This window comes from Trachurus trachurus (assembly GCF_905171665.1).
Source record: "Trachurus trachurus genome assembly, chromosome: 8".
In the NCBI taxonomy this organism is placed as follows: domain Eukaryota; kingdom Metazoa; phylum Chordata; class Actinopteri; order Carangiformes; family Carangidae; genus Trachurus; species Trachurus trachurus.
In genome coordinates, this window is record NC_139905.1 from 7,666,110 (window position 1) to 7,691,923 (window position 25,814).

At 43.2% G+C, this 25,814-nt stretch overlaps 1 protein-coding gene across 3 annotated transcripts in view; it reads left to right on the top strand.

Moving 5' to 3' along the window:
• Positions 1-14,845, top strand: part of cacng2a (calcium channel, voltage-dependent, gamma subunit 2a) — a 93,418-nt gene extending 78,573 nt beyond the window's left edge. For all 3 annotated transcript variants that reach the window (XM_083977775.1, XM_083977776.1, XM_083977774.1), the window contains 2 exons: positions 10,607-10,747; positions 12,811-14,845. In XM_083977775.1, coding sequence (XP_083833901.1) covers positions 10,607-10,747; positions 12,811-13,340 — 671 coding nt within the window. In that variant the 3' untranslated portion in view covers positions 13,341-14,845. The remainder of the gene's footprint in view (positions 1-10,606; positions 10,748-12,810) is intronic.
• The last annotated feature ends 10,969 nt before the right edge of the window (positions 14,846-25,814 follow it).

Consider the following 25,814-nt stretch of genomic DNA (forward strand, 5'->3'; position numbering starts at 1 on the left):
GTGTGTCAGCCAGCGCTGAAGAGTGCCAGCGCTCAGACACCAGCCTGAGCTGCAGCCGAGCCAATCGATACAGTACACACAGTATCTGCTTTCAGCCTGTGTCTGTGAGCAGGTTGGCACGCATGCAGAGCAGAGCAGAGCAGGGCAGGGCAGCCGGGGCAGGAAGGGGTGGGCGGGGCGGGGCTAACCGAGTCCTGCAGAGTAAAGCTGTGTGCAGCCAGGCAGTGGTGGACAGTAACGGAGTAAATTTACTTGAGTACTGTACTTAAAGCAGAAGTAAGCGATCCGGTCGTTTTGGCTAACTTCTTGTCAGCCGATGGAGTTAGCAGTCCCCGCCCTCGTCCCTACGTCACCACATTCATGCGCATCCCTTGGCTGCACACACAGAGAGGACCGCCCCTTTATGCCGTTCTCTCTCCTCATTGGATAAAGGTTGTAGGATACAAGGAAAGTTTTCTCCTCGGCTCAGAGCAGAGCAGAGTGACTGACAGACCCGTGTTTCGGACCAAACACTCTATATAAGTGATTGCTGTCGGAAGATAGAACTATTTAAGACTTATATTAACATAAATATTCCACTTACTTCTGCTTTAAAGTAAATTTAAAAGCATGTAGCCTACTTTTGGATACTTAATACCTTTAAAAGCAAGTACTTTTTTACTCTTACTCGAGTAACATGTCGACTGAGCTACTTTTACTTGTAACGGAGTAAATTTTGACCAGTATAGTATTTGTACTCTTACTCAAGTACTGGGGTCGAGTACTCTGTCCATCTCTGCAGCCAGGGAACATGAATAAATGACTCAATACTCCTCCAACATGTGAAAACGGAGGATCAGACCAAACCAAACAGTGACAATATTAAGAGTTTCTCGCTCAGTGAAAACAAAGTAGGTGAGATTTCCTCCATCTGGAGAAAGTAAACTTATGTGCCAATTCTCATTTCGGCTGCTGACAGGAAAACAACCAGTGATAGTGGCGGTAAATAGAAAAGTGCCAATCATCATGAGGCACACAGCCTCCGACCAGAATAAACACAAATCAGAGGCTCAGGAAAGCAGTAATTTTATTTTAACAGGACTTAGATTTGGTTTGGTGCAGCTTGCAGTGATTTAGGCTATTCTGAGGTTGATTAAAAAATAAAAAAAATCTTTAAATTCAGTCAGGTGTGACCATGTTGAAACATCCATCCCATGATTATTGTCAGTATCTGTCAAATCATACTGTTTACAATTATATTTATGGGGTTTAAACTTCTTTTTTTTTGGCCAACCATGAATTTTCCCAGTTTAATTACGTCTTTAGCTGGAACATCTTATTAGTTATCCTAAGCTAAAGCTAACACTTAAGCGAGTTTTGCCAAATTGAATAAAGTTTTGGACAAACCACGGAGGTTTTTCCAATGTGTTAATGTTTCCAGCAGCTTATTTTAAAACAAGAACCATGATTTGGTTTTAATATGTGTGGTTGAGATGTAGCCTAGATTGCAGTTAAAATTTTAGCTTAACCTTTCAATGGTTTTCAAAAGAAATACGCAGTTGAAAAGGCTACACAGTGATTTAATTTATACTCAGTATTTGTGTTTTATCCTTTACAACAGAAAAAACTATTTGAGGATGAGGAATTATCTTTATTTTTAGCAAACAGCTAACAGTAGCTAACAAGTTTGAAATGTCCAGATCGCCGTAATTTGTAATTTGTCAGCGTCAGTCCTGAAAAGTCCCAAAAGCAACATAATAACGCAGTAAGTTAGTTAAAAACAAATTATGTTTAAAACAGACAGGAGGCTACTCTTGTAAGCTAGTTAGCCAGACACGCTAACATTTATAGCCAACATTGGAGCAGATAAACTTGTTTAGTTTCACTTCTTCGCCTGGGTTTTTGGTTTTAGAAACATTAAAACCAGTTTTAGGTTAATGTGCAAAAATCTAATGATGTTTAACCAAAATTACCAGCTCTACAACAGCTCGACTACTTCAATTCAAAACTCATTAGCAGGAACTTGATGTGATGTGTCAGTGTTTATCCAATGAGAGCACAGCGCGGCAGAAACTGTCCTTAACTGGGTGTCACGTTAATGTGGGTGTCGCAGGGGAGGAAACAGAAGATTCGCCGCCTCTCTGTGATCGTGACCTCGACCCAAATCAAAACGGCGACCTCGGGGCTAATCACAGGGCTCCTGAGAGCATCCTTTCATGTGGGCCGAGGCGAGAGCTTCAGAAACACAAGACGCCGCCGAGGTCGTCGCTGTCATTGGCTATTAGCGCGGAGGTCAAAGCTTTCATTTGGACGGGGTCGTTGTTTTTCCAGCAGCCGGAGATTGACAGCGGTTTTTTAACCACACAGGAGAGTCGACGGCGAACGCTCGCTCTCGTAGGACCGCCGCCGAGTAAAGTCACCCTGGCTGAGATAATCTTCATTCAGGGTGGAGCTGAAACAGATGCAGCGTTAATGAGCAGCACAGTCGGTTTGAGACGATGATGATGATGTGATGACAGCGGCACGTCCGTTTTGAACTGAGTGTGCACAAATAATCACATGCAGCGAAACAAGAGCTGGACCACAAATAACGTTTTTCACTAGAAAATAATGATGATAAACTTAATTTATATAACACTATAAAAAAGTGCTTTACAAGAAAAATGAAACTGGAATATCATAAAAGTTTAGGACAGCATATAAACGTCTCAAATGTAGAATGAAACAAGGAGGGGCATAAAACAAAAACACTAATAACCCTCTTTTTATTTATATTAACCAATGGAAAACTACTACAAATGATTGATTATTATATACTTCTTATAAAGAAGGTTAAAGTTTGAGAAAATACCAATAACACTACATTATTATTTCAGCCCTCCACTAAATGTGCAAATTATCCTCCTGAAATTGGACCATAAATAAAGTTAAAAGGCTTTTTAAAGTTTTTAATTAGCACAATCGTGTTTTTTTTTGTGTGTTTTTTTTTTTGTTAGTGCAGGAAAAAACAAAATAATCACATTTCATCTCAGCTCTGTGTTCATCTCTGATCAGTCAGAGATCTGCATTATGTCAGAGGTGGCCGACGCCGTTAGCCAAGAGCTAAAGTTTAATAGAAGGTCAACATGAGCTCAATATATCAACAAATCAATATATTTGTCTGGCCCCTGTGCAGCGCGGTGGTGTATCATCATGGACCTGCACTAGCCCGTCCGCAGCACAGCAGACCTGTCTATCTGTCAGCCTGTCAGTCCAGTCTCCCCCCCCTGCTGCTGCTGCTGCTTCGCCCCGGGGGCCGCGTGTTTAAACATCCCCCCAGGCGAGACTCAAAACTCTGACAGAGGCTCATAGCCGATGGTTAAAAGACGGGAAGTGAAGATGTGAAACCTCCAGAACGTGCTGGGAAAGGACTTTAAATAGGTGACCTCTCAGACGGAAGCAGCTTCTGCTCCTCGGGGGGAATAGTTATTGCCCCATCTTCCTCCTCCACTGCCCCTCACTGCAGGCAACAAGCTGCTCGGAGCCACAGCTTCGTATACGAGCGCTCTGTGGCCACTGGCACACGCAGGATTATGCAGGAGAACAGAGTGCATCCTGCCATGAAAAATCTGCAGGGACTTGAGCCTTTTCTTCCGAGGTAGAGCGTGGTCAGCCAAACCCAGGGGCATGTTGGCGCAGCAAACTGCAGCCCCGTCCCAGTGCATGCTGGGAGGTCACTGTGAAGGTCACTGCACTTTTCAGCGCGCTCGCTTGCTAAACATGGATGTTAATACGGAGGAATGCTGCACGGGAGTAGAGAGAAGCAGCACTGCAGGGTCCAGGCGATCCCAGGGAATCCATGCAAATGAGCTGCATCCGTTCGCATCCGGGAAATGATCCGACATCTCAAACCGTCGCTGGTCTCAGGATCCATCAGAGAAGAAACCTGCAAATCTGAAGCACATGAGCTGTAGATACTGAGGTTGTAGGTCTCTGGATGTCACCAGGTGCAAATGGTGCAGGATTTAAAGGCAGATACTCGTGATATAGTTTTAAGAGCAAATATTATACTACTTATCAGCTGCTTTTTATGAGCAATTGTACTCAAAGTCAGTCACTTTTATTAAGTATTTGACTCTAATTTTACTGTATGTCATGTTTTTAAATCAAGATCACTGGTGTTAATGTTGAACTCCCTTTAACTACTGTATATTCTGTCTTATTCTGTAACATCATTGGATGTTTGTAGTGTTTCTGCCCTCAAAGGAGTCACTTACCTCTAAAAAAAAAAAAAGTCAACTTTTCATTAAGGACGGAAACAGTTTTTCAGCAATATGACAGTGCAAAGTTTATTAAAGTTTATTTAAGAATTTTCTCAGCCTATAAATGAATCCCATTGAGAGGAAAAACTTCAGACTTTGTTGCTTGTGTTGACATCGTTAATCTCAGTGACCTGTCTGCCACATTATTTATATTCAGTTAGTTCATTAGTTAGTTAGTTTCAGTTTATTTCGAACATGTTAATAGAAATAAGAAATAATCAAGTAATGGACAGGCAAAACAAATAAATACTTTACAAAGACAACACATGAAAAATGAAAATAATTGGATTTTTCATATCTGAAAAGGAGTGGGAAGAAGTGAAACTTATTTACTCCCACCCCTTGTCATTATAATCTGTACAATAGGTTAATTTATAAATTAATTTAGCTGGATTCATTCTAATATATTATTACTAATCTTTATCTCTCTTATCTCTAATATATAGGCCTAGGTATAAAGACATATACAAACACATAAAGACAAACTGAAAGTAACACCAACACAACACGTGTAATAACTAAGTAAATACCCAAATAATTAAATAAATAATAAGGCAAGGCAATGCAATTTTATTTGTATAGCCCGTTTTTACAAACAGTTTGTCCAAAAGGGCTTTACATGGCACCTTGTGATTGTCAAACACCCTCATTCCTGTACATATTGAAAATAATTTCTTTGTACTTCTTTTTGAACTGTCCTATCGTTTAATTCCACAGAGTTATTAAACAGGGATGTAGTTGCAGGTGACACACACGTGATCTTATATCTTGCATGAAAGAGGCAGCAGAGCACCAGTCTGTTCACATTTTACAGACAAAGCAGTTAAAAAAAAAAGGACCAAAATCTTTTTACACATTGTTTGACTGAGGCCGGTGAAACCACCTCCGTTTTAAAGGCGGCGGTGTCTCCTTCTCCTCCTCCCTCCTCTCTGAGGTTTCTCCTCCTGCAGCTGCTCCGGTGTCACCCTAAGCTCTCGCACTATTAAACAGCCTCAATGTCAACAATCGATACATTTGGGCCGGAGCCTCCTCGATCTCTCTTCTTTTTTGTCTTCGCAAATGAGGCTGATGGATGAAAAAGAGCCGCGGTGCCCTCTCCCAGGTAATGTGCTGTGAACGACCGTGTCAATACCTCCAGGGTTAACGGGATGGAGAGATGGAGAGAGAGATGGAGGGAGAGAGAGATGGATGCATTTAGAGCAGGACACAGGAGCAGGGTCAACTCTCAGGACAACTTAATATTTAATCAACCCACCTCACCGGTAACCCTAAACCCCCACAATCCCCTCTGGTCAAGCAAGGAGACAACTGGGACAGGAGGCAGAAAGAGGGAAAAGACGAGTGAAAGAGGGGGGGGAGGTGGAGAGGAGAGGAGGACGAGACGACACTTTATCTTTCAAATCGTCTTGTGCTTTTGACCGAGTGAGAGTTAAGTGAGGGAGAGATGGAAGGAGAGGGAAAGACAAGATGAGACGGCGGCGGCGCGATGACCGTGTGCAGCAGACAGAGACAGACAGGGCGAAGACAAATGGAGGCTGGTGGATGAAACCACATTTAAGTCTTTAGGTCTTCTCCATTTCTCCATCACGCAGAGAGGCGGAGGGGCGGCAGGGTGGCTGCGGGCAAGGTTAAAGAAAGAGATGAGCATGTGGTGATGATGTTGAGCGATGACATGATGGAGACAGGTGGAGGGACGAGGAGCAGAGAGATGTTGCCGTGTCGACGGGTCACAGCCGCCGCGTTAATGAAGGAGCTGCTGATGTTTAACAGGCCTCCGCTCTGATTGGCTGTTACAGGGTGTAGATATAAATGATTACAACACTGATTATGTATTATATATAAGGAGGAAACTATCATATAATAGATAAATCAGACGATTTTCCTCATGTTTACATATGCAAACACATACTTTTTGTATTGATCTCTCAAAGATGGTTGGAGGTTTAACATTTTACTGTTTAACAAAAAGTAACTTTTATTATTCTAAATGTCTTCAGATTTAAACAACTGGAAAATGCAAATAAAAGACAAAATAAGCATAAAAAGGATAAAAATGTAGATGTCAATGTCAATCAGGCCCACAAATACAAAGTTTTCCGCCTCAAGGAGAGGATGGTGGAGTTCATTTTTGTGTATTTAGTTCCTATATAACAAATATATTGTGCTTCTTTTATCTGATCCCATCCTATAATGAAATACTGGACAGTTTGACTTCCTCTGAGGTCGTCAGTTTTAGTGTTAGTTAACCTGATTGGAGGTGAAACTATAAAAACAAATGTGGCCTTAAAGATTTTATTCTTCTCATAACTGAGAGTCAGATTTTATTCATTAAAGGGATAGTTCAACATTTTGGCAAATTGGCCCATGCATTGCCATAATCCCTATAGTTATAGCAGTAGGTTCGTTACCTTTAATTGTCGGTGCAAGCTATTTTTAGAGCGGCGGAGCAGAGCCGTGAGCTGCTCAGAGCTACACTACAGAGGCTCATGGGATTTCTTGGTTTCCCTCATCAAACTCATCAAATACACAATCCAACAACTCCAAAACGCTCTGGTGGACAAGTTGTGACCTGCACATTCACCACGCTATGAGATAATAACAGAACGTTACCAGACAGAGTTGTTTTAGAGGTAAATACAGAGACTGCTTTGCTGAAAAACTGCCCCCGACAGGAACGCGGCGCGCATCAGCGGTTTTGCATGAATTTACCTCTAAAACAACTCTGTCTGGTAACGTAACTTTTAAACTTGTTGCTTGTGTTGATATCTTGTTTTTTTAACGTCTTTAAGACAGTTTGAGTTTGAAACTTTTTGGAGCATATGTTATTTTCACTTTCAAGATTAATAGTGATTAAATTTAACAGTTCGGGATGAAACATTTGTTTTTCTATGAAACACACATGCTGTTTGTGATGTCCGTGTTATCTTGCATGGAGGCGGCTGCAGTTTTTTCTAATGTCTGATCTCTTTTTTTTAAATCTTTTTTATCCTTTGTTAATGAAACACCAGATCATTTTGACCTCGTTCTTCATCCGTGTTAGTGGAGTTAAACGAGCTCAGACTTGTTTCTGTGTCTCCTGAAGTCGTGGCTTCGTCTTTAAAGCGTCGCTCTGTCCAGTTGAAGCTTCAACAGCTGGTTGTGTCATCAGAGGTGGGCGTGGCTCTGGGAATGATTGGCGTGTTGTACTTTTCCTTTTAGTTACTGTTGAGGACTCAACAGTGTTTCTATGACGACCGCTCGCTCGGGCGCTCTCCTCCAACCCGCAGCTGTCGGCTTCACCTGTCATCGGCCCACCTGCGGGCTCAGGGCGCTGCACCCACTGTCACGACGCCTTAGGGTGCTGTAGGATAAACGACTCCCTGACAGGTAGAGGGGGAGGAGGGGGTGGGGGGTGAGGCGGCGGGGGAGGTGGGGGGGGGGGGGGGTGAGTGGCAGCAGGTGGGCAGCAGATGGGCCTCCTCCTCCTCCTCCTCCTCCAGGAGCCCCGGCCCCCCCGGTCCCCGTGGAGGTGCAGGTGGCCCAGTTCAGCTCGGCGCCACCCGGGCCGGCGTCAGCACTTTGTGGCGGGGGGGGGGGGGGGGGCGGGGGGAGAAAGTGCTGAGTCGGCAGAGACGAAATGAAGTGTTGAAGATTTTACCGGCGTGATGAAAGTTTAATTATAAAACAGAAAGGTGAAATCCGGCGATCTGATTGGTTGTTAACCGTGGTATAATGAGCATATACCACGGCTACTATTCTAAAGCATAGGCTATCACTCCGCCTCAGCCACATATGACTGGTATGAATGGAAGTTGTTGTCATGTATCCATGACAACGGACTGTTGCAGTCGGTAGCAAAAGACAGCTGATGTTTTTACAATGTTAAAAAATGGACTAAAGTAGTGAATTCACATGTTTAAAGCAGAAGTAAGCGGAATGTTTGTGTTAATATAAGTCTTAAATAGTTCTATCTTCCGACAGCAATCACTTATATAGAGTGTTCGGTCTGAAACACGGGTCTGTCAGTCACTCTGCTCTGCTGTAAGCCGAGGAGAAAACTTTCCTTGTATCCTACAACCTTTATCCAATGAGGAGAGAGAACGGCATAAAGGGGCGGTCCTCTCTGTGTGTGCAACCAAGGGATGCGCGTGAATGTGGTGACGTAGGGACGAGGGCGGGGACTGCTAACTCCATCGGCTGACAGGAAGTTAGCCAGAACGACCGGATCGCTTACTTCTGCTTTAATTTTTGTCTATTTAGTTCATATATAACATAAATATATTGTGCTTATTTTTTCTGATCTCTTTTTTATAATCCTATAATGAAATACTGGACAGTTTGACCTCCTCTGAGGTCGTCAGTTTTAGTGTTAGTTAACCAGCTGATTGGAGGCTGACTGAACTTTCACCTCCGGGGAGGGTTAAACAATGGTAGAGGGGATTGAGCAGTGACTTTCACCTGAAAAAAAAGACAAGGAAAAGATGCGGAGCTAACTTGGAGCTAACGTCCGGAGAGGTGGGACTATTTACTTCACAGTGGGGCTATTTTAGTGGATAATATGTATTTCTGGTTGAATAAAACTACATGAAATTGATTGCGTATTCCTCTGTCATATTGTCATTATTGGTAACCGTTTTATAAAAGTGTTAAACAGGAGGAGGAGGAGGCAGTTCTTCTTCATTGTTTCCCCCCGTGAACAACTAACTGTCTGTTCTCTGAGACTCACTGACTCTGATCTCACCTGACACCTCGGGGTGCAGCTCGCCTCCCTCCTCTCACCCCAGAGTGACCTCAGCAACGACACCACTTCCTGTCTCCAGTTTTTTTTCCGCGTCCTGACTCCTGACATACAGTGATGTGAGCGAGGAAAAGTGATGTCGCACAACCCTGAAAAAATCGATCTGGACGACATTTCGCGGCCGTGTCCCGCCCTTAAAGGTGTACAGAAAAGAAAATTGAATTTGAGCCCACTTTGGGTCATAAAATTAGTGTAATAACTCATCTATCAGACGATGTAGGCCAAACTTTGTGCAAAATTCTATTTTTGAGTAAATCCGGGATGAAAGTGTGTATTTTTTTTTTCGCATTGGATAGTGCAGGCGCACGGATTATACGTCAGCCTGTACACGATTCACCAGCCACTGATATTGGATCCGTCATCCGTCATTCAAACGTCTGAGACACACACACACACACGGAGCTCGGGCTCGCCCCAAGCTTTGAATATCCCGCCCGCTCGATAACGACCAATCAGATTCGTTTTCCTCACTCGGGTAAACTCGTGTTGCAGCTCGTGACAACACGGCGCGACAAACAGGACAAACGGCCATTTCTGTACACCTTTAAACACTTTTACACTAAGCTAGTTAGCGGTTGTGGCTAGATGGCGTACATGATCTGCAGGAAGTGACGTAGAACCTCACCAAAAATCGTCCAGAACTCCCAACTGGTTAAGTTTAGTAAAACTGACATGTACAGGTGTAAAATAGGGGGAAAAAAGCAAAAAGTAAGTGAAGCCATTGGTTGGGTTTAGGCACAGATAAGTAAAGTTTGCATGTTGTCTATGACGTCACTTCCTGCAGATCATGTACTCCATCTAGCAACAACCCAAGTTAGCAGAGAGAGGAGAATATGAGAGAAATAAAAAATATTTAAAAATACTCCAAGATGTGAAAAACGGCAACCAGGAAGTGCCAGGAATCTCAAAACAGCACCATCCAGAAGTTTGTTGTACGTCCCTCGATAATTTGATTGGTTTGGATTCTGAACCAATAGAATATTCTCGCGACAAAATTGTCACGCTGCACATCAGGACACCTTCGCGTGAGATTTTGTCGCCGTTTCACTCGTTTGCTGTATATCAGGAGGACGATGCGGTGTCAGCTGTAATTTTTTTTGCTTGAATCATCTCACAAACATCCAGAGCCGTGTTTCTCCTCTGTGGACCGGCGTCGTTCACATGATGCTTCATACAGCAGCCAGAGGAAGGAGAGGGGGAGGAGGGAGAGGGGGAGGAGGGAGGAGGAGGAGGAGAGTCAAGCGGTGTGATTACATAAGGTTGGATAACAGGCTCACTGTGGGGAAACACACTCACTAGACAGTGTTGATGGAGTCTTTCACAGGCCTGATGGGGTGTTGATTAGGACGAGCAGCAGATGCTGAAACGGATTCTAATGTGATTCTCTCTCTTTGTTTCTCTCCTCCTCTGCTTTCTGCTCGTCATCCTTTCATCTCCACCATTTCCCTTTCTTTCTTCCTTTGTTGCCTCCTCCTCCTCCTTCCTCCTCCTCTTCCTCCTCCTCCTCCTTCCTCCTCCTCCTCCTCCTCCGTCCTCCTCTGACTTCCAGGTGCGGTACGAGCCTCCAGCATCTTCCCCATCCTCAGCGTCATCCTGCTCTTCATGGGCGGCCTGTGTATAGCTGCCAGCGAGTTCTACAAGTCACGCCACAACATCATCCTCAGCGCCGGGATCTTCTTCGTGTCTGCAGGTGGGTCAAACTCCGGCAAAAAGCACCAGACGTCCGTCGGTCCGTCCACTGTGCACAGACAGACAGACAGACTCCTTTCTGCAGGTTGTCGATGTCGAAGCTGCAGCCAAAAAGCTAGAATCACAGCCAACATGGATGAATTAGTAGGTTTCATGGTCTCAAATCTGTTTGATCTTTTATTACATCAGGTTTTTAGGTGATCTTACTGTTTATTCTGCAGATTTGACAGATCCTGAACCTTGATGTTAACATTGTTAGGCTTTGTTCAGGGACGTCTTCTTCATATTTCCAACATGGACATCAAATTACACATTTTATAAAGCCATTTTGACAATATGAGATCTTATTTCAGCTCAGCAACAAATAATACATTAGCTTTTCATACACCACGTTTACACCTTCCATTAACATGCGTTTTTAGTGATCGGATAGAGCTTGAAATGTATGGAAATTGGAAACTATTGTATGGAAATATATTTATCTTAATACTTATCTGGGTTTGGTCTTATCTGAAGTTATTTGGGTTAATTATTTTGTATGTGCTATTGTACCTAGCTACAATCTCCTGGAAATTATTTGGTGACATAATGGCATACACGTTCAGAATAATGAAAACAAATGATTAATTGCATGTTTTTTTAAATATTATGCACATCTATTTACGCAAATATTACAATTATTAGATTTTTTTACCAGGAAGTCTGGAAAAAGTATGAAATTTAGAGGTGTAAACGCACCTGAGACACATTGAGGACGGACTGTGATCCGATCGGCCAAACCACCTGTGACCAGATTGAACACAAGTGTAAACAGTAATGCGTCCTGTATCCACATACAACTACGCGGGTGGAAATACTTACTACAGTACTACCTACTACTATTTATTTTTTATTTTTTATTTTTTAATTTACCCGTGCAAATATGTGATTGGATCTCAATGTGGACACTGGAGACACATATTGTGTAACTGCTATCCAGTCAAATCCAGATACAATCTTGATACGAGACGCATGTTAATGCCAGGTGTGAACAGGGTGATAGAGTTCACTGTGATTCAATGCATTTTAAGTGATAGTGGATTTTTCCATTAAAGGAACAGTTGAACATTTCTGAGGAATACAACTTATTTACTTTCTGATATACAGCTCCGTTAGAGAATTGGTAGCTCACATTAATTTGTGTCTTTACAGTCTTCAGTTACCTCTCTTAGCACAAAGTTTAGCAACAGAAAAAAACACCATTGCCTTATATTGTTTATTTATATAAAGCAGTGGTTGAGGCTGAAGTAGGATAATCATTATTTACTGCACAGATACAGCTGTGATTTATCATTTTATTCTCCTGCAGAAAACAAACATACAGTATGTTTCTCCCACAGTGTAAAACTCCCTCTACAACAACAACAACACACCTTTAATACCTATAACTCTGTACCATGACATAGATTCAGAGACTGTTTTGTCTGCGTCTGTTGGTTTTTCTGCAGCTACAAGTCCCGTCTCCTTTTGTCTTCCTCTCGCTCTCTCAGTCCTGTTGCTAGGCTAAAAGCCACCCAGTGGGACCGTCTCTAAAAATACGGTGTCCCTGACACACTTTCCCTACGATCCATCTTCCCTGATATACCATGTCAAACATTTCTCCGTGTGTGACTAAACTAACAAGTCAAAGTATATATATATATATATAGACAGTATATATCTATATATACACATGTGTATGATGGGCTGTAACGCAGCGTCCTATGTGGATTATTTTGTTCGCTGTCCCAAATGATCTGCATCAAGACCTGAAGTCGTCCTGTTTCTTCCTGCAAGGGCAAAGATTAGGAGTCTAGTATCAGTCACTGGGGCCGGACCGGATTAGGACGCTGTGTACAGTGCATGAATCAGCGCTCTAAACATATTTGGCATGATACTGCATATTGAGTTAACCATACACCAAGAAGAACTCTGTGTGCTCATCCTGAATTATGCAATTTTCCGTTGTTTTCCTCTCTTTGTCCGTTTTCCTCATGAACTCATTACCCATAACCCCCCACCCATCCCACATGTCCGACCTCTCAGGCCTGAGCAACATCATCGGGATCATCGTCTACATATCAGCCAACGCGGGGGACCCTTCGAAAAGCGACTCGAAGAAGAACAGCTACTCGTACGGCTGGTCCTTCTACTTCGGCGCCCTCTCCTTCATCATGGCCGAGATGGTGGGCGTCCTGGCCGTGCACATGTTCATCGACCGCCATCGACAGCTGCGAATAGGGGCGCGCGCGGCCGACTACCTCCAGGGCTCGGCCATCACGCGGATCCCCAGCTACCGCTACCGCTACAGACGCCGCTCGCGCTCCTCCTCCCGCTCCACGGACCCGTCACACTCTCGCGACGCCTCGCCGGTGGGCCTCAAGGGCTTCAGCGCGCTGCCGTCCACGGAGATCTCCATGTACACGCTGCCCCGGGACACGCTCAAGTCCTCCGGCACGCCCACCGCCACCTACAACTCCGAGAGGGACCACAACTTCCTGCAAGTCCACAACTGCATCCAGAAGGAGCTGAAAGACTCGACCAACACAGCAAACCGCCGCACCACGCCGGTATGAGGGAGAGTCCACACAGCAGCAGCGGCGGCGGAGAGCGGAGACCAGGAGACACGGGAACCCCTGTGGGTGCGGTTACGCCCCTGGTGGAGATGGATTTCCATGTTTGTTTATAGACATTTGTTCTTTTTTTGTTTAAGCTGCATGACTTTTCCATTTACCATTGTTGAGAGAGTTTCAACAAAGTCTGCTGTGATCCTGGAGCGAGAGAGTGGTCAGGAAGTGTCGAGGAAGGAAGGAAGGAAGGAAGGGAAGGAAGGAAGGGAGGGAAGGAGGGAGCGGGCATTAATGAGATAAAGAATGGAGTTCATGATTTCATTGCCCTTTGGTTTGACAGTTTTGCCCCACGGTTTGGTTGGAGCAACAGGTCGAGCTCCCCCTCAGCCGCAGCCCACCGCTCGGACATAAACACACCTCTTTTATTTATTTATTGACTCATTTTTGTTCATCTTTTGCATTAAAACTGTGAATTGTTACAGTTTGGGATTCAGTAAGAATTAGCCCAATCTGTAATCTCTAACAAAGGTACTATATATATATATGTATTACTTTTATAAATAAATTATTACGTTAATAATCAAGAGTTACAGACTTTACCGAAGCAAAAAAAGGATAAAAAGTTTCAAAAAAAAACAACAACAAACAAGTTAACTAAACCAAGTGCTGTTGGTAACATGAGAAAAGACTCTTTTAGTATCTGTTCATTCGAAGGTCGAGAACAAGCGGAGGTCCTTTAGGAGGCAGATACAGACAGTCGGTCAGCAGTAGAGTAATATCTATTCTTTTAACAGAACCTTCTCGTCTTTTTCTCAGTCCCTGTTCGCTTTCTTTTTTTTGGGGGGGTCGTAACGGGAGAGTTGAACCCCTTTTTAACAGAAAGAGCCAACACACACAAAAAAAAGGGGGTCAAAACTTCACAAAGAAAAGACTCCAAACACGACTTCTACAAAAATAAAAAAGGAAGGAGCAGAGGAGGGAAGGAAAAGAAGAGGACGCCAAACACACAAAAATAAAAACAAGTTAAATATGAAATAGTACAAGAGAAAAAGCTAAGTGACTCACAATTTCAGAAATTAAATGCATGCTATTAAATTACAGCAAATCTGCTCTTGAGAAACTTAAGTTTTAAAGGTTAATAATTATAAGGGGAAAAAAAGCAAAGACGCTTAAAAGTTTAAAGTATTAATGTTTTCATGTGTATTTTTCTTATGTTTTCTTTTTTTTTATTATTTAGTTCATTTTATCTTCTTGCTTTTGTGAAGACAAACCAAACAATCTACATTGAACAAAACTGCTTTTTTAAATGGTTTGGTTGATTTCTTTATAAATATATATAAATATATGTATGTATGTATTTTATTTTTAAAACTCACACAGCCTTAGTCATTTCTTTGTTTCTTTTTCTTTTTTTTTTCTCTTTTTTTTTGATTTTTAATGTGTTGTTCAATTTGAAAAATGAAATCTTTAAAGGTGCCAAAACCGAATGATCCTATACTTGGATGCATCAAGTCCTGATGAATAAAATACGAACCCTAGGGGGAACAAATCACCCTGTTTCACTGCGTGTCTCTAACACACACTTTTTTACCCTGTCACACCTTTTTGTTTTACAGTTTCCAGCACAAACACTTATCCGTCTGTCACGTCATCGAATCTGACGAGCGAAGTGAACGACCGGTCCTGATGCTGAGCCGTCGTTCACAACGTCTTCGACTGAAAGTGAACAAGTGAAAAAATGAACATAAGATGAAAAGCAAATCTCAAAGAGTCAGAAAGAACCAGATGAAAAAGATCTTCTTTCACCTGTTTTTGTTTCACCTGTCGTCACATGACCTCAGCTCCACCATCACTATTCAACTAATTGAGCAAAAAGTTTGTTTCCTAATGAACATGAGATGTGTTTTTGTTCGTTTGTTTTTTATGTAGAATGCAAACATTAGGTTACATGCAGATTCTCTGGTTCATAACTATTGTTCCCTTCAAAGACAAAGAGGCTAATGACATGCAATTCCCAAGTATACAGTTAAAGGGATAGTTCAACATTTTGGCAAATTGGCCCATTGCCATAATCCCTATAGTTTTAGCAGTAGGTTTGTTACCTTTAATTGTCGGTGCAAGCTATTTTTAGAACGGCGGAGCAGAGTCGTGAGCTGCTCAGAGCTACGCTACGGAGGCTCATGGGATTTCTTGGTTTCCCTCATCAAACTCATCAAATACACAATCCAACAACTCCAAAACACTCTGGTGGACAAGTTGTGACCAGCACATTCACCACGCTATGAGATAATAACAGAACGTTACCAGACAGAGTTGTTTTAGAGGTAAATTCATGCAAAACCATTGATGTGCGTTGCCTTCAGGGGCAGTTTTTCAGCAAGCAGTCTCTGTATTTCCATCACCTAACGTTCTGTTATTATCTCATAGCGTGGTGAATGTGCAGGTCACAACTTGTCCACCAGAGCGTTTTGGAGTTGTTGGATTGTGTATTTGATGAGTTTGATGAGGGAAACCAAGAAATCCCATGAGCCTCCGTAGCGTAGCTCTGAGCAGCTCGCGGCTCTGCTCCGCCGTTCTAAAAATAGCTTGCACCGACAATTAAAGGTAACAAACCTACTGCTAAGACTATAGGGATTATGGCAATGGGCCAATTTGCCAAAATGTTGAACTATCCCTTTAACATTAACAACATTAGTCCAGATTTTTTCTTCCATTGGTCAATTTAGACTGGAGTTAAATGTCTGAGTGTATCAATTGATGTTGAGTTATGTGTCAAACTTTGTGTTCCCAAAGTCACAAATGATCTTTGACCCTTGAAACGCTAGTGTGTGTAACTGTGTGTTTCATCCTGATACTTTCAACCGTACAAACTGTTTTATTTCTGGTGAACTCTAAAGATCTTAACACATCAGGAACACAAATACACAACATAAATTATCTCTGAGACGTTCAGAGTGACAACTGTTTTGGAAGTTAAAACCTGTTTTAGGATCAAGGTTAAAGTTAGAGCTCACACACACACACTTTTCTCACATAACCTTTCCTGTCATTGACGCAACGTTTACACCCACTTTATGCAGCGTTTGGCGACTGTGCTGAGATGTTGCAGTTCAAACTTTTTTTTCTTTCTTTTTTTAAATCATCATAATTATCTCTGTCACTTTTTGCAGGTACAAACAGTCAACGTGTTTCCACTCATTTTAATGATCCACTTCGTCTCTTTTCACCTTGCCCGAGTCCGAACACAAAGTTTTTGTGGTCTGACTGCTCGTCTTACAAATGTGTTGGAGACGGAGTCACACCTGCTGCAAGTGCAACCATCGTTTATTTATATATTTTAAGCACATCCTCACCTGTAAGGTTCTGGGTGTCATTAGAAAAAGTCCTCACAAGAATAGAAGTACAAAGAACCAATCTGACAAAGACAAAGGGGCGACAAAAATGTTTCAGAAAATAGATTTTGGCTTCAAAAAACAGAAAATATCGACGGCCTCCCTCAGCCTTCACACACCCGCCATAAAAACTAAAAGCTGAGTTGTCAGACATATAAAAACCCCTGTGTGCCGGGCTAAAACCACAGCCTCCGCTTGCTGTTGTAAAATGGTGATAACACGCTGTAATCGACCACTGGGAGCCGCAATCCAAAAATATCAGCGCTGGCTCTTGAACGCCTGCATCCGAACCCCAGTGTCTACATGAGTGTGTGCCTGTAAGTGGATTAATAAAGCCAGAAAACACACACACATACTCACACACATGCACCATGAGGCCATGTTTGCTGCATGTACAGAGAGAGAAGGGATCCGCTTTGCTTTTTAATAGAAAGCAGCTCAAACCGACAGTTTATCAGACCTCGGCGTTCGCTGCACGGTGCTTTCGGCCTCTGCTGCACACACACACACAGCTCTTTATACACCACTAAACACACACATTTTTTTCTCTCTCTCGCTGTTTGACGCCCATGTAAAGCACAGACGGCACTGAAACATCTTTCTATCTATTCTAGGACGATGTATCCCTGAGAAAGGAAACACAGGTTTGCAATAACAGTCGGCTGCTGCAGGTTTTAAGACACAACATCCAACACCTTTCTACACCACTGCCCTAAAAGCCTCGCTGCCTGGGCCGAACATCATGCTCCTCCTGCTGCCGCTGCTATGTAAAGACCTGCTCATATATGATGTCCAGGCAGAAATACAAAGTAAATCTATTAGCGAGACAAAAGGGGGGGTTCACGGACACGGTGTGTTTTATGTATGTGTGGGAGAACAGAGAGAGATCCTCTCAAGAAAAAGACTAAATAAATAAAAACCTGTAGAAACAGAACTGTGTGATGGTAACATAGGCCTATACTTCGCTAAACTTGTTCCCCAAAAGCTCTGGACAAGTTTAGGAAGGCCAGCAGGATTTATCAAAAAAAAAAAAGAAAGACAGACAGAAAAAAAAAGTTTCTATTAGAAAAAAGTGCTGAGATCCTGATTCACCGTTATCTGAGTCCTCTGACACGAGCCGCTCCCCATGAGTCTGAAGGGAAAATATGTCAACGTAGCAGTCTAAATGAATAGGCCCTCTTTTATATGTATAGACGTCTTTATTCAGAATTCATAAGCAGAAGTCATTTTACAAGCCTGGATTACATTAAAGAGAAAGTGTGTGTGTGTGTATATGTGTGTGTGGAGGCTTAGTGACACTGGCTTTCGCATAAAGCAGCAACGGCCCTGGTGCAAATGTCTGAATGTCGCATTTTTAATATGTTTTAGGAATGAATACGTCCATTTTTTTCTTCTTTTTTCCTCTGTCTTCTTTTCCCATTTTGTCTCTGCACATAAGCCCTTAGCCACCACCACACATTCTTACATCTTATTTGCTCGATTTTAGCAAAAATAAAGGAATAATTTGCTGAGATCTCAAGAAAATTAAACTCAACCTCTTAGATCAAACTCTAATGTTAAAGATCTGAGAGTTGTAAGGTCAAACTTTCAGCTGGAAATCAACACACCCTGCTGTTGTTTTTAGTTTGAGACCCACGTGTTTTTTTAATGTGACAACTGTGAAATGGTTAAAACAAAACTGTCCAGAGACTAAAAGGTGTTTCCTGCACCTGACATTAATCTGCATTATGCTCCATCCAGCTCCTGACAGGTTGATTCACTGTGCAGGTGGAGGATGGATGAAGAAACGGATCGTCCACTTCCTCCTCTGGCTTCTCACAGAGGAGGAAGTGGAGTTGGGATCCAGAGGAGGAGAGGAGAGACATGCCCTTGAAGAGTCAATGCTAGTTTTTTTCTTTTTTTTGTGTTTTTTTTGGCAGGATAACAGAGTTGGACACTGCACAGAGATGTCAGAGCGGGTCAGGGCAAGAGCTCCAGAGCTAATGCTAATGATAGCTCCACCCACAGCTGCAGCACCGTGCATCCTGAGCCGGAGCGGGGCCCCATGATGCTCCGGGGCCAGGTTTCCATGCTCTGTTTGCTGGAGGGCACAAAGGGTCGTTTATTGGAAATAGGGCAAAAAGAAAAGTGAGAGTAAGCTACTTTTGGATGTGTGTGTCTTGTCTCTATAGGTTGTCCTTCCTGCTCTTTGGCATTTGATGATGCACACTTGGGTCATTAACTTTGATCTAATCTCAACACATTTTATTGTTGTTTCTATCAGTTTTAATCTATAATGCTGCAGTTTTATAAATGCTAACGTAGCAACAGCGCTGAAAAGCAGAGCAATAAGACATCTGTAAAAGATGATTTAAGTTGATATAGTCAGGATGGAAATAAAGTTTTATATTAAAGGGATAGTTCAACATTTTGGCAAATTGGCCCATTGCCATAATCCCTATAGTTTTAGCAGTAGGTTCGTTACCTTTAATTGTCGGTGCAAGCTGTTTTAGAACAGCGGAGCAGAGTCGTGAGCTGCTCAGAGCTATGCTATGGAGGCTCATGGGATTTCTTGGTTTCCCTCATCAAACTCATCAATTACACAATCCAACAACTCCAAAACGCTCTGGTGGACAAGTTGTGACCTGCACATTCACCACGCTATGAGATAATGGAGATAATGGATAACAGGGTTGTTTTCGAGGTAAATTCATGCAAAACCGCTGATGCGCGTTTCCGTTGGGGGCAGTTTTTCAGCAAGCAGTCTCTGCATTTACCTCTAACTTGTCACAACAACTTCACAGGACGGAAAAACACGAGTCTACGAGTTTCCTTGAACGCACCATAACAGTCCTCGTCCCTACGTCACCACATTCACGGCGTTCCTTGGCTGCACACACAGCCCTGCATGCCGTTCTCTCTCCTCATTGGATAAAAACTGTAGGATACGATAAATGTTTTCTCCTCGGCTCAGAGCAGAGCAGAGGGACTGACAGACCCGTGTTTCAGTCCAAACACTCTATGTAAGTGATTGCTGTCGGAAGATACAACTATTTAAGACTTATATTAACACAAATATATCACTCACTTCTGCTTTAATTTGCCTTGTCTTGGTTTCATTTGACCTTTTGAAGTCACAAATTAGCTGAAGTCTTAACACTAAAACTTTGAGTCCTTAAGTCATTGGAAGTCATTTACATCCTTAATTTTGACCTCCAAGTAAGTTTGGAGCTCTGACGTCTGCATTTTAATGTTGTCAGGGTGGAAAAAATAAAAAGAATAATAAGACAACCTTCATCACTTGGTGCACCCTCTCCAGTATTTGACCCCCTGTTCTCTTCCACTTGACTCCCTCCCTCCCCTCCGTCGCTCCCCTCTGTCGCTCCCTCGCTCCTGCTGTGGTGATCAAAGTGTCACTGCAGTGCTGAGCAGGAGAGAAGAGGGGGGAGGGAGGGTGGGAGGGTGGTGGTTGGGGGTGAGGCATGGAGGTGCATGGCAGCAGGGTGAGGAGATGAGGCCTGAGGAACACACTGTCCCCTCCTGGCTGGAGATATTGAGAGCTAACACACTGACTCTCTCTCTCTCTCTCTCTGGCAGCGTGTGACGTTACATAACCTCACATCAAACCCACTAATGACCTTTCTCTGACTTTACTGGACAACGTTCTGGGACAGAGAAGTGAGCAGCACCCATGGGAACAGTGTATATATATGTGTTGGTGGTGGTGGTGTGGGGGGGTCACGTCACCCAAAGCCTCTGAATAAAAAACAACAACTTTACGTTGCTGAGGAGAAGCTGCAGCGTTGGACGTCCGCTCTCTGAGGATTACTGCTGTGGAAACAAAATGCAACCTGAAATGTGCACAGGAATGTTGATCTTTGTCCTATGCATGCAAACAGTGAATCTGCATGTGCAAGCCTCTATGTGTGTGTGTGTGTGTGTGTGAGAGAGAGGCCTGTTGTTTATGCTGACCAGAGAACACTTGCTGACTGCGCTGCTCACCCCGGGTTATTTTTGGGTCATGCAGAGTTGAGTGGCAACACAGAGCTATAAGCACGGTCAACCAACCAACTGAAAAAGCAAAAAAAAAAATGCAAAAAAAAAAATCATTGGAGCAAACATAGTCTGAAATGACACATTTGCATCAGCACCACTGCTGAGATGAGCAGCGTGAAGCTCCATCATCTCCTGCATTAAACAACATATGGGGCAAAGAGCAGCGTGAGCGGCGTCGCTGCTGTTTCACAAATCATCTGAAGCTTTTAAATCCAGCTCTGAATAGAGGGCAGTTTAAAAAAAAAAGAAAGAAAGAAAAAAGGAAAAAAGAGATAGAGATAAAGAGGAGGAACCAAAGTAGGCTACAGCACACACACACACACACACACACACATAGAGAGAGAGACACAGACACACAAAGTGCTCTGGGATGCGTGAAGTGAAATGGAGCGCCGGTGCTCTGCCCTCTGGTGGCGTGATGGGAGATGGAGCCGCCGCTGCTGCCTCCATCAGCACCAGGGAACGCCGTGTCCACAAACGGGCCCTGAATACTGATGCCACGGTGCAGGGGTGCAGGAGGAGCTGCAGTCTGCCAGGCCCCAGAGAGAGACACACACACACACCGAGATCCTCTGTCCTCTGCACACACACACACACACACACACAACACAGGAGGAGGACGACTCAGTTTCTCCATGATGAAAACCATCATGGAGCCTGACAGGAGGAGAAAAAACCTGTGATTTCCACCTGTTCTCTCTGCTCAGTGTGTCTGACATGTGAACACTGCTTCTTAAAAGAGAGTGCCTTGGAGTTTTTCTTTGTTTTTCCACATGTGAACGCAGCTGTTGGGAGTGTATGCGGCCAAAAACACAAATTTATCTATATAGCACATTTCATACGGCAAGCGTAAACTCAATGTGCTTCAAAAAATGAAAACAAAGATACATTATATAACATAAAATAGCATATAGGATAAGAAAATATTACATGTATAAAAAAAAAACATTTAGGACATTATAAAATCACACAAAAATGTATTATTATCATCATTTAAAAGTAAGTAGTAAACCTTTCTTTAACCAGGCAAGAATTGCTAAGAATACATTCTTATTAGGGCAAATGGCCTGGTATGGAGGTGAAAGACCTCCTAAGGGGCAAGGGAGAGGGGGAGTAGGCTATAACATTAAAATATAGACAATAAAAGCACATACTGTATGACAACAGTGACACAAAAGAAAAGAAGAATAGAGACAATAGGCCTAACATATAGCAATGACATACCACAAAGTGACAGTTAATTTGACGTACAGTGACATACAACAAGTTATGTAAAGACAGTGATACTAGATGTAAAGACATAGACAACCATAAAAAAGAGGCAATAACAGAAAAGGGAGATAATTATTATAATAATAAAAATTCTTAAAGCAAACAGGACAGAAATAAAACACACTCTTTAAACATAATTAAAAGCTTGTGAAAAAAAGATATGTGATCAATAACAAACTCAGGCCCCAGATGCTGCACGAACACACAGAGAATGAAACATATAAACTGTGTTTGTCCTTCACCGCTCCTCCAGCCTGCGGTGCGTTTAATACCAGCTTGTAAAAATAAAACCTCCACTGGGGCTTCACACACAATGTCGTCGTTTTCCTCGTTACCGATTAATTATGAATCCGATTGTGTTTGGATGAATCAGTTAATGAACCAACCAACACTCAGACGTTGTTGCTGAATCCTGATTGGTTGATGACGGACAGCGATGGGAACTTTTAACCCTGTTTAATCTGTTCCCTTCCTCCATCCTTCCTTCTTTCCTTTCTTTCTCCCTTCCTTCTTTCCACAATCCTTTTTCCCTCCCTTCCTTCCTTCTTCCCTTCTTTCCCTTTATCCGTCCTTCTGCTTCCTTCCTTGACCCAATTTGTTCCCTCCCTCCATCTTTCTTTCCTTCCTTCCTTTCTTCCTTGATTTCCTTCATCCTTAATTCTTCCTTCTTTTTTGATCCAATTGACCCAATCTGTTCCCTCCCTCCCTCCATCTACCTTTCCTTCCCTTTCCCTTCCTTCTTTCCACAATCCCTTTTCCCTTCCTTCCTTCCCTTCATCCTTACTTCTTCCTTCATTTTTGACCCAATTTGTTCCCTCCCTCCATCCATCTTTCCTTCATTTCTCCGTTCTTTCTTTCCTCCCTTCTTTCCCTTTGTCTTTCCTTCCTTCTTCCTTCTTTTCCTTTGTCCTTCCTTCCTTCTTACCCTTCATCCTTCCTTCCTTCCTTCCTTCCTCCCTTCTTTCCCTTTGTCCTTCCTTCCTTCCTTCCCTTTGTCCTTCCTTCCTTCCTTCCTTCCTTCCTTCCTTCCTTCCTTCCCTTTGTCCTTCCTTCCTTCTTTCCTTCCCTAACCAGGGAGGACAACATGAGGGTTAATTATTAGTTAATTAGCAGAATCTGATCATGTCAGATGTGAAGTGCACCCTCTCCTCTCTCTGCAGGACCAGCAGCCTCCGTCCTGTGTAATAAGTGTGTGGTCGACCCCCCTCCTCCTCCTCCTCCTCCTCCTCCTCCTCCCCCCCGACAGTCTGTCCTCCTGTCAGGCTCCACGCTGCAGCGCCACGCAGCCACTTCCCTCACTCTGCAGGACGCCACGCCGCCGACTGACTCTGTGCCAGCCGGGCCGACGAACCACGCCAGGACACACACCGACACACAGATGCACACACCTACTTACATGTACAAGCAACTGCACACACACAGTCATACACACACACACACACACACGCAGTCATACACACACACACACACACACACACTCCCATAAATCAAATGCTTGGCCCCGGTTTCTGCTGTCCCAGCATGCACCCTGGTTACCTGGCTGCTGTCCCACTAGCAACAGCTGCTACCTCAGGACTGGAGGTTCCATCGCATGATAACACACACACACACACACACACACACACACACACACACACACACACACACACACACACACACACACACACACACACACACACACACACACACACACACACACACACACACATGCAGTCATATAAAGTAGAGTCACAAACAGTTGCTTTGCCTCAGGAGCTCATTTCAGATGATGGAGGACTGAAGTGATGAGGGGCATCATGGATGGATGACGGAGCGGGGTCCCCTCCTCCAACTGGAACTCTACATGAAATAAAACAAAACAGATGCACAACAGCAACAAAAAGGAAACATAAACGACGACTAAAGAGACACAACAAAGGTCCCAAATTGACACAGAAGCATGTAATGATGAAAAACAACAACAAACCTGAAGAAAGAAAGGCAGAAACGTACAATAATATAATCACAAAGACACAAAACGACCACAAAATGATGCAAAAAGCCACACTAAACAACAATATCGTGAAGAAAATGATGCAGAGCGACTGAAGTCTGAAGTGTCTCTTGCTCCATCACTAAAACATCTGGAGACAAAATCACTTTGTGCATCACATCAGATAGCCTACTTAAAGTTAAAAATATCAATACTATTTATTCATAATACTTCCTTGTGTAATATTTAAAGATGTTACAGGCTACGCATTTTTACCTTAATTAAACAGCTTTGGAATAATTATGGTTAAATAAATGACTTGTAACTTGTTACAGGGAGAATGGAGGCTCTCTGCCTTCCACCTATAGCGTCTCAGTGTCCCAGCTCTCGTCTCTGCAGCACCTATTATAGCGCCTATAATCTCGTTTATGACAGATAAAACTACACAGATATACACATCATAAAATCGTATATGGTATACAACATCATATACCGCTCTATTGATGGATTTCTCGCCGGCTTCGTTGAAAACAAACGCACATGGCCAGGATGAGGGTTAGCAAAGTAGTGGAAAAGTGACCAGACTTGTAGTTCCCCTTTAAAGGAGACATATTCTGCCCCTATTTCACAAATTAAAATAGTTCCCAGGTGTCTTTAAGACATGTCTGTGACATGCTTTGGTCAAAATACCCCAAGGATCAAACATCACAGCTCTTTTCATCCTCTCTAAACAGCCCTGTTCAGAACGGCTGGTTTCAGTGCCTGTCCCTTTAAATGCAAATGAGTCACTGTTTGCCCCGCCCCCTTCTACCGGTACCAGTATGGGTTGTATTATGCAAATTCAAAAACTAATTACATCATTATAAGACAACTGAGGGAACAGCTTGTAAAACCACATGGATTTTAACCTATGGAGCCTGAAAATTACAGATTTCTTTGTCAATTTTCATATTTTGGGGGCCAGAAGGCAAGACAAACACCCAGATATATGTTAGAGAGCCTTCAAAAAGTGATATTTCCATAATATGTCCCCTTTAGATCATGTTTATTTTGTTTGCCCCCTCCCTTTTACACCTGTGCCCCGGTCCAGTGGTTTTCCAGAGCCGGCCTTGCTCCGCTGCTCCTCTGCTGCTCCTCTGCTGCTCCTCTGGTGCGGACGGAGCAGCTCGTTGGAGAGATGATGGAGGACCGGGCTAATAAAGGGGAATGGAGTGGACAGGGCCTTTATGAAAAGTGCAGAGAGAGAGATGCTGTCTGAGCAGATGCAGCGGGTCATAAAGAGAGCGCCCGCTGGGACGCCTCACCTCTCCTGAACGGGACACCGGGAGCAATTAACGGCATAATTCTGGAGCGTTAACTGTCACATTTAGCAGGCGGCGGCCGTTATGTAAAGCAGGAAGCAGAGCACCTTGGGAGCTGTGAACCGCGGCTCGGCTCGGCTCGCGCTGCAGCGGGGCAGAGGTCACCGCCCCCGGAGGTTATTATGTAACAGCATAGGGCCGTCTCCATGACTGTCCCCCGGCCACACTGACAACAGACACACAAAACCAACACAAAGGGACATAAAACCAACACAAAGAGACATAAAATAACCACAAAGAGACACAGAACTAACCATAAATACACAGAAAAAGACGCAAAACCAACACATATAGACATAAAATAACCACAAAAACCAACAGAGACATAAAATAACCACAACGAGACACAAAACAACCATAAATACACAGAAAAAGACACAAAACCAACACAGAGACATAAAATAACAACAAAGAGACACAAAACAATCATAAATACACACATAAAACA